Source organism: Gymnoscopelus braueri, assembly GCF_963280865.1.
Source record: "Gymnoscopelus braueri genome assembly, chromosome: 18".
In the NCBI taxonomy this organism is placed as follows: Eukaryota; Metazoa; Chordata; class Actinopteri; order Myctophiformes; family Myctophidae; genus Gymnoscopelus; species Gymnoscopelus braueri.
The window spans coordinates 32463958-32476154 of record NC_137618.1 but is presented as its reverse complement, the minus strand read 5'-3'; the positions used below and the strand labels follow the sequence as shown (position 1 = coordinate 32476154).

At 41.7% G+C, this 12197-nt stretch overlaps 1 protein-coding gene across 2 annotated transcripts in view; it reads right to left on the bottom strand.

Annotated features, from left to right (window-relative positions):
- Positions 1-508: 508 nt before the first annotated feature.
- Positions 509-12197, bottom strand: part of LOC308073735 (FERM, ARHGEF and pleckstrin domain-containing protein 1) — a 65164-nt gene continuing 53475 nt past the window's right edge. For both annotated transcript variants that reach the window (XM_080412830.1, XM_080412831.1), the window contains exons 18-27: positions 11816-12053; positions 10505-10635; positions 9996-10064; positions 9301-9390; positions 8569-8651; positions 7559-7671; positions 6131-6294; positions 4118-4225; positions 2215-2366; positions 509-1811 (exon numbers count right to left, since the gene is read on the bottom strand). In XM_080412830.1, the coding sequence (XP_080268956.1) occupies positions 1730-1811; positions 2215-2366; positions 4118-4225; positions 6131-6294; positions 7559-7671; positions 8569-8651; positions 9301-9390; positions 9996-10064; positions 10505-10635; positions 11816-12053 (1230 nt within the window). In that variant the 3' untranslated portion in view covers positions 509-1729. The remainder of the gene's footprint in view (positions 1812-2214; positions 2367-4117; positions 4226-6130; positions 6295-7558; positions 7672-8568; positions 8652-9300; positions 9391-9995; positions 10065-10504; positions 10636-11815; positions 12054-12197) is intronic.

Below are 12197 nucleotides of genomic sequence, written 5' to 3'. Positions count from 1 at the left end.
AGCATTTATAATCCCAAACAACAAAGGGTTTTCCTTCTTCTGTGTTAACTTGCATTCCAAAATCCATGTTTATTACCTGAGCATATTTGATCTAATTAGACCCACAGAGTTCTCTTCAGAGCCAGTCTAGTAGTGCAATGAAAGAACATTCTAGAATGGAAAGTTTAAAATTATTGCAGGAATATTCTATTTTAAAGTTTGACTTTATTCCATAGTGGATATTATACATGGTTTAGATAAGGTTACGAATAGGGTAGCATGGTAGATGACGATAGATCATTGATTTCATAAAAAAGAATGTTGAGGAAAACTTACCATGATTGTACTTCATTTGAGCATCTGAGCTGTTTTCTACTGTATAGTAGGATGTAATCACAAATAGTAACCAGTAACCAGTAATTTCAATAGGACTATATATCCACCAAGGTGATACTGGCGAGTCAACATCTTTTGCAACATCAATGGTAGTACAATGAAATCAACAACAAATGTAAGTTAAAATGAGGTTTTTATTGCTTTCATTTCCAAAGAGCTCTCTGTTGTCTGGAAAAAACAGCAATTCAAAGGAGAACTGGGGATTTTCCTTCTCAAATGCTACACTGCAAAACCCTGTCATATGCATATTTCCATTCAGTTTGGACCCATAAAAGATCACTTATATAAGGGAGGCAGCCTAGTCCAATGGCGCTTGGAACTGAAAGTTTACATTTTGTTTCACACATAATCTTTAAAGCTTTCCATTACAGTTTCCTTCATAATACACAGATTATGAACATGTCTCACATTTTCTCATACAGCTGAAAGGGTTTTTCAACTTCAGACTTCATACAAAAGAAAGAAAAGAAAAAAAGAGAGAAAAAACTCTAATACAACAAAGATCAGCAAATAGGAATATTCACTTAGAATGTTATTAGTGGTGATGGTACGGTAGCTATCCTGGTCACTTTGTGATCAATCCTAGAGTTATGTTGATACTGTAATACAACAAAATAGTTTCATATCTTGATTTTACAACACTTTTTTTTATGAGAACACACTGCATTGGGCCAATGTGAACAAAACATCTACCTTTTAAGGGTGACCTGTTTTACATGAAGTTCAAAATCTCATAATTAGAAGACCCTCTTTATCACCATTGTAATAAAATAGCATTAGAAAGTCCAGGACATTGATAAAAATCAGTTTGGCACTGCAGATATAAGGATATTTAAAAGCAGCCATTTTCCATAAAATGAACGCATAGACAAAAAACTTGTGATAATGTAGTGATAGTTTAACCATCTAAGAAAAAATGTTTGAATTATCTATACCAACGTGTTTTCTGCTGTAAAAACAACCAATGATAAAATGTAAAATAAGAAAGATAGGAAGTGGTTCAGACCGTTAGAAAACAGTATAAAATGACATCCTAAAAAAGAGGTTTCAGAGTTGAATAAAAATGCCAAAAAATGCAGTCTCTGATGCAGTCTAAACCAGCGGACATGTCACCATTAAAGCATTAAAAAGCACCAAAAGTGCATGGACACTGCTCAGTGTACAAATGTCCTAGATATGTGTAGAAAAGAAAAAACCGACAGTCCGGAAACAGATGTGAGTGGCAACGGAGTTCCAAGCTCAAAGGGGAAGAAGAAGCCACCCATCTGAGGCGGGCGGTCCCCTCCCCCAAAATAAGCCACATCCCTGGGACAGTATGTTTTGGGACGGGTGGGTGGGGGTGTATGGAGACGACTCAGTGAGGATGGGACTCTTTCCGGTTCAAGATGCGGGTACGACTGGAGGAGACCGTGGCACTGCGAATGACCTCCATCCACCTAGCGGGAGAGACGTGGTCAGTTCCCTCCGACATGCTCGAAACAAAACATCATCACATTGAAAATATGTGCATCTGGATGGATCTATACCAGTGGTTTTCAACCTTTTTCATGCCAAGGACCCCTAAATTGATATACATTCAGCCACGGACCCCCATCAGAGAATGTTTTGTTCCAGGGACCCCCAGAAGCAAAGATTTGAGTAAAAAAAATTCTCTTAAAATAAATATATTCAAAGATATATGCACACATTTTCGAGATTTTTCAAAAAGCTTGTAGATCTATTTTTGAATAGCCAAAGCTAAGTGGTTAAAATGATTCTGACGCTAATTTCGCTGGGGACCCCCTGGGACCACTGGTGGTCCCCAGACCACTGGTTGAAAACCACTGATCTATACCGTACCTTTCAAATGTGTATTCACTCTCAGATCGGAAATAGTAGACGTGGGACTTGAAATGCAGTTTGAAGACATAGTCCTTGTGGATGTTCTCTGAATCTGAGGGCACTGTGACTGAATATCCCAGTAGCGGAAGACTGGCAAGTGGATAATCATCCTGACAAGAAAAAACAGATCAATGGTTTCAGACATGGCTAGGCTATGGTACTCCAGTGCTCGATTTCATCTGCAAATATCAATAAAAACGACACACACATCAGTGGTCATGGACCAAAAAGTACTGTGGCAAATTAGAAAAAGATCGACATGCCAGATAGCTCCCATTGGAAGTAATTTATTATGGCACCAGTAGTGACGAGTAAAACATAGCTCTTCCTCAGACCTCAGATGTCTACATATATCTTCTGAAGAGGTTGCTTTGCTCAAAACGTCACTATTGGTGCCATATTAAATTACTTCCAATGGGAGCTACCGTACTTTGAGATTGACTCCTGCTTGACTGACACATTTGCACAAGCAGTAGTAGGATGTACACTAATGAACCATGACAGATGCTGCCTGTTAAGGATAACGGCTGAGATTCACTTATATTTACTCATTCATTCATTGTTGATAGACTATATTATTCAGATACCCACTGTTGAAGGTGGGCTGAAACTGAATATCACTTTCATATTCACTGTTGATAGTCATATACATTATATTCAATGGCGATAAATGTACATTCAAGTACATTCACATAACTGAGTGGGTAGAGATGCCAGTATATGTGTCGAAGTGTCACTGAGCAAGATACTTAACCCCTAACAGCTCTCCCTGTGCGCTCATCATTACCATTTGAGCAGACATCAGCTGCGTGAGGCTCTGAGACTATGCACACACACTCCCTGGATGCCAGAGCAGAACCTTTTTGACATCGGCCTGTTATAGCGCCACCAGGAGGACGATTTTTGCAAACTCACATTTTTCGCTATTACTCCTACAGATTTTGTCCAAACATCACGCAAATCGGTACACAGTATCTCTATAGTCATGTGATCAAGATGGATCTTCCATCCTGATTGGCTAAGATTGGCTTCCAAAGTTTGCAGGAGTGGTCCGTCTTGAACAAAATGCCTCAAATCATGAACGCAGCGTGCAATTGCAGTGAAACTTTGCACGCACATTCCCACTAGGCCAAGAAAGAAATGCCACGCTAAATATCTTAAATCAGCCTCATGGTGGCGCTATAACAGGCCGATTCCCATTTTTACCTATAACTGGACCGATCATGCAGCATGAAACCCTTGCACGCACACTCCCTACTAGAGGCCAAGGAAAAACCTCTGCCCTGCATTTTTCACATCGTTATGTGATCAAGACGGATCTGTCCGATATTTCATATTCCATCCTGATTGGCCAATTCCGAACATTGCTGGCCCACAATGACCTACCTGACCTGGCGGAGACCTGTGCTCCGAGGAGCACTTTTTCTAGTTTTATCTTATTCTTATCTCTCTACTCCTATCCTGTGTTTCACACTTACTGCTGTTGCTGCTACCACACCAGAATTTCCCTAAGGGGGTCAATAAATGTTTAGCTTATCTTTTCTGATTTAATCTAGTCTGCAAGCCTTTAAGCCAAATTGTTTGTTCATTTTACCTAAACAAAAAGTTGTAAAATAGCTGTTTGAAGGCATTTAAACTATTTTTGCATTGGTGGTCTCCCTCCTCTATTGTTTCTGTGTAAAACTTAAAAAACAGCTATTGAGTGTGATTGCTAACAGCCAATTAATAAAGTCACATGGGAAAGTGCAAAAACCTCTAACATGGCAGGCAGATTTGACATTCTACATTGAGCTGTGATGTTCTTGGGCAGAGGAGGGTAAATACTGGAAAGGAGACTAAATATGGGAGCAGGTGTCCTCACCTGGTATGTCTTGTAGAAAAACAAGCTGAAGTTCGTGAAGACCACCCAGAGCTTCTGCCAACCGTTGCTGTTTTTGAACTTCCTCAATAAGTTTCCTGACAGCTGATTCTACAGAGGGGGAAAAAAATAAATCAATGACAAGCTACAACTAATGGGACATTCTGTATAACATGACTGGCTTGGATATATGCATTTTTGACCTAATGAAAACATGCAAATACAAGAGGAACCGGCAGTATAGCCGCCCGGCCCCAAAAATCGTATCTATGATTATCAAAGGCCCAGTAAATCTACTTTGATACACCTGCTACGCTATGTGACAATCTGAAAAGCAAATACAGCTATATCAACAAGAGGTCTCTATGCTGTGTAACTGAACTGAGAATATTTTTCTTATCGTACATATACTTGATAACTGCTTATAACTAACTGTTATACTACCTAGTACCTATTTTGCCCTGATGCTGCGAGTCAAAAGTAATGTGATATAATATAATATAAAACCAATCAATGCAACATCACTGATCTATATAAAATGAGGCTCAGGAGTAACTGAATTTAAAGCATAAATTCTGTCTATGAAGCACTTTATGACTCGGTTTAAAAAACAAAAACAAAAAACTAATACTGAAGAGCCATACAAATAAAGTGCATTATCAAGAACTACAGTTTTGTGTGCAGAGCGGCCCTCCTCCTGTCTGCCCCTGGCTCCTTTACCTCTAGACTCGTGCAGGATTCACTAAAGGAGAGGCTCTGAACTCGGTACCAGCAGATAAGAGCCAGAGGCACAGGTCCCTGGCCACTGGCGGGCCCCACCACGGGGGCCACACTCTCATTGACCGGGCTAGGGTCCTCTACCATGGATGATGCACAGACGCACAGGGGGGATAGAGGAGACAGGGAGGAAAGAAGAAAAGAAAGACAGGGAAGGAGGGACAGAAACAGAAGCTGAGTAGGTGTCACACACGTGCATGCAGTGTAAGGGACAACACAGGGGCCGACGGTGTGTCCAGGCAAGGCTGTGAAGAGGACGTGGTTACCACGAGAGCAGAACTAGATCTGAACCATATCCATATGGCAGTCATTTTTTTCTCTTACATCATATTCGTGGGGGGATGGGAAGCCCCATCCCGAGTACGACACCACGAGTAAGACGTAAGCACAAAATGGCCACCGTATGAATATGGCCACTGGGCTGGGCTGTAGCCATGCTACATCCCAAGCGCGATCGGTTCTGATATTATGAGATGATGACATCTAGCACACATCTACATACTATTTATAAATACAGACAGTCAGAGGGAAAAGGAGGACAAGAACCACAGAGGAAAGACACAGTTGAGGTTTAGAGAACAATGTCACGCCAGTTACCATTCCCCCCCCGCCCCAAAAGAAAAGAAGTACGTTGGTGGGAACAGCAACTCTGCTCAGCTCACCGTGCCCATAAGCGAAGACTGCTTTATGATTTAAATACATATTCATAATGCACAAGACCAAGCAGTTCATATCTGTATCAAATGGCAAATTTAGTAGCTCACAGAATCGGAAATATAGATGTTTTATGAGTCTGCAGGAGCCTATTAAACATGTACTGTTACACTAGTTAGGGTGGGAGTTCAAGGACCGAGCATCTGCCTTAAGAGATTGTCCCCAATCTTTTATTTTTATTTTTCAATGAGGTTAACTTTGTCCTGTTTTATTCATTAACTTCTTTGTGTTTAAAAAAAAAAGATCTATCTCTTTTATGTTTTAAGCTTTGAAAACAAATGGAAAACTAATAGAGTAAGTGATACACATCAAGCGATGAGATCAGTGCAGCTCAGACAGTGTGGGAGGATACAGCACTGAAGGATGCTGTTCCCACCAGACAGGTTACAGCACACCACGCTAAACCAAGAGAGGAGATACGGCACAAACTCAAGATTACAGAGACAAGAGAGTGAACAGAGTAGGAAGGGAGAGAGGGGCAGGTTCTGAGGTTAAGGCTGAGGTTGTTGTTTTTTTTGCCGGTACCTCCACAGCTATGCTAAAGTCCACCATGGACACACTGGTGTTCCTGTGCCAGCACACATGCACCGTGGTGTTACCACGGTGTGGGGCGGGCCTCTCCAGGGAGGTGTGTGACGCCGTCATGTCGTCCTCGGACTCCGCCTCCACCGAGGAGTCCTCTGGGCATTCTGGGAAAGTCATGAGGCTGTTACTACTAGAAAATGACTTGGGACGATGTGGGAGCAAAGAAAAAAAAACACACACACACACACAAAGACACATTTCCAACTGTCGTCGCTGTCGGGTGGAAACCTTGTATGTTTAAAACCAGGGGTCATCACCAGGCTTGTGGCGGACATTTTTGTCAAAATTCTATTTTTGCCATGGACATACAAAATGAGCTGACAATAATATCACTGGAAACACATAAAGAGCTAGCCTTAAATGTGTTGGTGCAGTCTTTCTCAAAGTGGGTCGAGGGACCTTCCTCCGTCTGTAACTCTGAGAGTGTACTAATGGAACCAATTGGAAACTTACAGGTCTGTAACTCTGAGAATGTACAAACGGAACCAAATGGGGGTCCATTTGGTTCCATTTGTACACTCTCAGAGTTATGGGGGATCCTTGAAAATAAAAAACACTGTACTAGTGGACTCCTAATGTGCCATTGTGTCATAGTAAATCAGTGTCATACATATTCTGAAGAAAACCTGGAGACTGGCACTCAGTAATTGGGTCTTATGACCCAATTAAGAAAATAAGAACATTATTAATAATGTTATGGAAAAACAAAATAAAACATTTGCCACAGACGAGGACAAGTCTTGCCACAGACACAGTTGTCAGAGTACGGACATGTTGATGACCCCTGTTCAAAACATTTACTTTTCAGGAAACCTGAGTTCTAGTAGATCCAATGTAGTTATTTAGTCACAAGGTCTTGCTAATACTTTTCATTGCAAGCACAGACAGACTTAATCACTTTCAACCTGTTGTCCCTCTTTTGGGCATGCCATTAAAGGAGAGAATTGTAAAAAAAAACACAAGTTGCATGTATTTATAAAAAGAAACATACAAAGATGAAATATGGAGAAACAAGGTTTCTGCCTACAGCAATGATATACTGTATTTATATCACTATTTATAACAGTTATATTCAGTCAATTTTGAATGTGCGTACAGAGCTTAGGCTGTAATTTAACTGGTGATTATAGGGGTATTCCCAGAATGTGAATGCTTTGACTGTAATATCCATTTAGTCTTGGTTATGTGAGAGAAAAGATATCCTGTGCCAGTGTCGTGCATCAAAATGAACAGATCTACAAGCTTGTGACGGGTTGCAAGCTTGTAGATCTGCTATTTTCGTTCAAACAAACTGAATAATTCCACCATGTTGCGTGCCTGGTAACCAGCCGGGTCGTTAATGTGCATGTACAGGATGTACCAACTTACTGTTTTCAATCAGACTGCTGGCCAGCAGGTCAGATGTAGGGCCGTTGCTGCTCTCTGCCATGTCTATTGCCATTTTAATGTCTTCCATCCACTTTTCCATCTCGGACAGAGAACTAAAGACACACATATGGATACAGGGGCTCAGAGTGGACAAAGATACACATCATGTGACCTCAAAACTGTCGATGTGTGTCCAGCAAAGATCATTCGTCCTTTAGCAGGACACTGTACCCTTACCTGCAGGGATGTGCTAAGGATTTTTTAGCTAGTGGAGCGCAACATCGCGCGCACATGCACACGCGCGTGAGCGATCGCCGATTGAAATAACCTCTTTAATATGTAGGCCTATTTATTAACCCACAATATACTGTATATCAAAATGTATTCTATTTACTTGCATAATGGGGAAACTTTAGTGTTGTCATAATTATGCATTACCTTGCAGTCACCTCTGTAATTTAATTAGTTCATGAATCCATCAGCCACGGTTATCCAACTCTTTTGACTGCTTCAGACAGAACATCTGACAGCTACAGAATACTACTTAGAAGCTCACACAATGGACCATTGATATGCAGCCAACCAGGTCGGTCATTCCTGTTCATTCAAGCTGTGACACTCAGCGTAGATCGGCAGGTTTTTTAAGCGAGGTGCGAAAACTGCAAATGGTGCATGTGCGGGCGTGCGTGCAGCTTCAAAGCTAGTGGAGCTGCACTCCAGTAGGCTCCACCGGCAGCCCACCCCCTGCTTACCAGCCCATTCAAGTAACTGCCTAAACAACAAAAAATACCAATGTTTTCTTCTCATTGGCCAAATCAAATGAAAATTTGATGTGATTATTTTCACAAGCAAACAAGCAGCGTAAATAATGAATGTGCCTTCGTATTTTCATTTAGACATTCTTGTTGATGCAACAAGTCACACATTTCTCTGCTTATAGAACGTCTTCACCAAAGAAATGGATCCAGATCTCGGATCCAGTCTTATCTTTTATCCACCACTGTTCTCACCTAGCCGCTACAACGACTGACTGCCGACCTCCAACCAGGGTGAATGCGTGAGGCACACCCCACTCATCCTCACTCTCTCTGATCTGGTAAAAAGAAAAAAAAAGAAAAAATACAGAAAATGCATGAGAGAATTAAAGAGAATGAGTATCTAGGACAGGACAAGGACTGAAATAGACAGAGAGGGAGGGAGGTTAAAAAGAGAGAGTCAGGAGACAAGAGAGAGAGATAGATGTAGGGCTGGACAATATATCCATCTCTCGAACACGACAAATATAACTCAACCACATGAACCCTCACATCCCAATTCTGGGCATGTCAAAATAGAAGAACATTTGGCAAAGATAGGCGAACATTCAACAAAAATAGCAGATCTGTTATTTTCGCTATTTGATGTGCAGCAAAGTATGTAGGGTATAAGTGGTTAATGAACGATACAAAGGATTTAAAAAATATATATATATATTTTGTCTTTCAATGTTGCATCTCTCTGTTGCTTCTCCTTTAACCTGTGTTACTCTGAAGTCTGATTTAATTCAATAAAAGGAAAAACATTGAGGTACAAGAATGAATTAAATGTAGACATGCATAGAATATCAATGTTTGGATCACCTATAAATGTTTCAAGTCACATCGCCCAAGTCTAGACAGAGTTATGCAGTAAAGCTAAGTTATGACAAGCTGGTGACAGTGGTATGTACTTCTACACGGGTGATGGTGCAGGGCAACACTTACTGTCATGCCGTGGAGTGGCAGCTGCCCGTGCACTTTGAACTGATTGGTGGCCGTCATCCCCCGACTTGTGTACAAAATGACGTCATTGAACTGTTAACAGAGAACAAGAGGGAGAGAGGAAAAACTGTGAAATTCTAAGTAGTAGTCTAAATTCACTTACCCTTCATCCATCTTAGAATAATTAATTAAATAGCTGTACTGATGATTTGTCAGCCTATTCAAACTGATCAAATAAGATGTAAGAACGTAATGACTGTTTCCATGAATTTCATGTATTACATCAGACACCAGACATGACGTAGCACAGACCTCAAGAACAATGCAAGATGGCTCAGTACAAAAACAAGGTAATACATAGCTAATGGCATACATTTCCAATCGTTTATAACCCTGAGGTTTCCGAATGATGAATGCCTTGTTTAACTAAATTATATTTGTACCGACACCATAGCTGTAAAGGACTAGGCAGGAGAAAAGTTCATATTTATATATTTTGGCGAAGCACCTGTAATATCTCCACAACCAACTAGGGGGCTGAAACCACCAGAAGTTATCTTCCTGAGGCTACAGTATGTGAGTGAAGCATACTTGTAAAGGTGTCGCATCATACGTATTTGAATACATTTTTCAACTGACATCAATCAATAGGCAATAGGCTTGAATGATTTTGTTTTGATCTCAGAGGCAGTTGTTACCAGGAAAAACATTCGTTGTTGGAGGCCTTTTCCAGACAGCTTGCTGAGACAGCCCAACCTGATGAACTCCTTAATAACAGAAAGAGGAAGACAAAGACAAAGAAGTTCATGAATAAAACAGGACAAAGTTGACCTTATAAAAAAAAAAAAAGAAGATTGGGGACAATTAGGGCCCTATTCTGTGGCAGGCTAAACCCCTACCCGTTACCCTTTACGTTACGCCTCCACCCGCAAATAACGGTGTCGGCATAATGGAGAACGGTTATAGCAGGTACAGAATAGCGTTTAGGGACAAAGGTTTTTTATCATTGTAACGCCCAAACCACACATATGCATAATGTAACAGGTAGCGCAGGTGTTTAGCGGGTAAGGGAGGTGTCCCAGAATAGCAACTTTTGCGGGAGAACGCCCCTTGCCTAGTCCTAAATCCGATATTAGTGGCTTTAGCAACTTGAACCTGGAATAGGGCCCTTAATCTCTCAAGGCAGATGCTCGGTCCTTGAACTCACCCGCCCAGGAATGACCAGATTGTCAATGCCAATCAAATCTTTCTTAAGCTCCAGTAGCTTCTGGAGGTTCTCCATCTTGATCATGCTTCCCTGGAGCTGTTCCACCACCTCAGACACATCTGCCAGAGCAGCTAGAGACCAACCAGAGAAAAGGCCATTAGAAATAAAAAGAGAACAGCTGGAGAAAATGACATTAGAAATACAAGAGACCAGATGGAGAAAAGGCCATTATTTAATAAAAGAGACCAGACGGAAAAAGGACATTAAAAATAAAAGACACCAGCCAGGGGAAAAGCAGCTAGCAAGAGAAGAGAAAAGGCCATTAGAAATAATGTGACGTTGCATGATATTATACTGGAGATATTCATGTTTTTTGTTTAGTTTTTTCCTCAAGCCTTCATTTGTATACAGTTTAGGCAGACAGGAAACACGGAGAGAGAGAGTAGGGGAGTGACATGCAGCAAATGGTCTGGCTGGGAACTGAACCCGGGACTCACGGTCATGCATTAGAGCCCATGTGAAATCTGCCCAAACCATTCGCTTATCAGGTCTCCCAGAGGTAAGCCTGTTTGAACCATAGACTGTATAAAAAGAATGGACGAAGCGACGCCATTGGTTTCTACAGACCGTAAATGAAGCCGATTGTTCAGGAATTTCAAATCCGACATCTTTCAATATCGCGTCATATCACATCATATCCTGCAGAATGCCACTAGACCAGTATTGGTTGGGTAGCTTGTCTATCAAGAGCGGGGACGGAGAATGAATGCTATTGGTTGTGTAGCTTGTCAATCAAGAGCGGGGACGGAGAATGAATGCTATTGGTTGTGTAGCTTGTCAATCAAGAGCGGGGACGGAGAATGAATGCTATTGGTTGGGTAGCTTGTCAATCAAGAGCGGGGACGGAGAATGAATGCTATTGGTTGTGTAGCTTGTCAATCAAATCATCCAGCCCCTCCTTGAGCATAGCCTACTTTATCGTCAATTTTAAAATATATGGGACCATAATTTACCAAAACGCATATCATGATGATTGAAAGGAGACTTTAAACTAGCGACTGGAAGCATATAGTATTTATGACAATGTTTATTAAGGTAAGAAAATCAAGTCTAAAGTTAGTCAAAAACCCACCAGCTTGCGTTGAGATAAATTCTTTCTGACACCAGCAGGGGTAAAACAGCGAAACTACAGGCCATTCATATGAACTGTCACTTGAACTCTCTTCCTTATTCGAGTCAATTTCAAAGCAGGAAGCTGGGCCCTTGGTTTGAACATGAGTGCACGTACGGTACAGCACAGTCAGCGAGTACCTCTGCAGTCCCTGAAGTCCACATGAGTTGGTGGGTAGTGCTTGCACAGGCGCTCCAGAATCTGCTTGTAGTGCCTGAGACGGTGCAGCGGCCGCAGTATGAAGACGTTTAGGGGGATGTAGCACACCTTCTGCAGCTCAAAGTCCCTGCAGAGGCCCTCCAACCTGCGAGACCCCCGGCACGCCTTCTCCAGTTCCACCAGAGCCTCCGACTGCTTCTGGAGGTTTGCCGTCAGGGGCTGTGGCAAACGGAATTAATACAGACACGGTCATTTTCTGGGCGGCTAGTCTAATACAGCGTTTTGTCAAATGGGGTACTAGCACCCCTAGGGGTACTTTGGGGGCTCCTAGGGGTACTAAGAAAGTTTAAAATTGTTTTGATC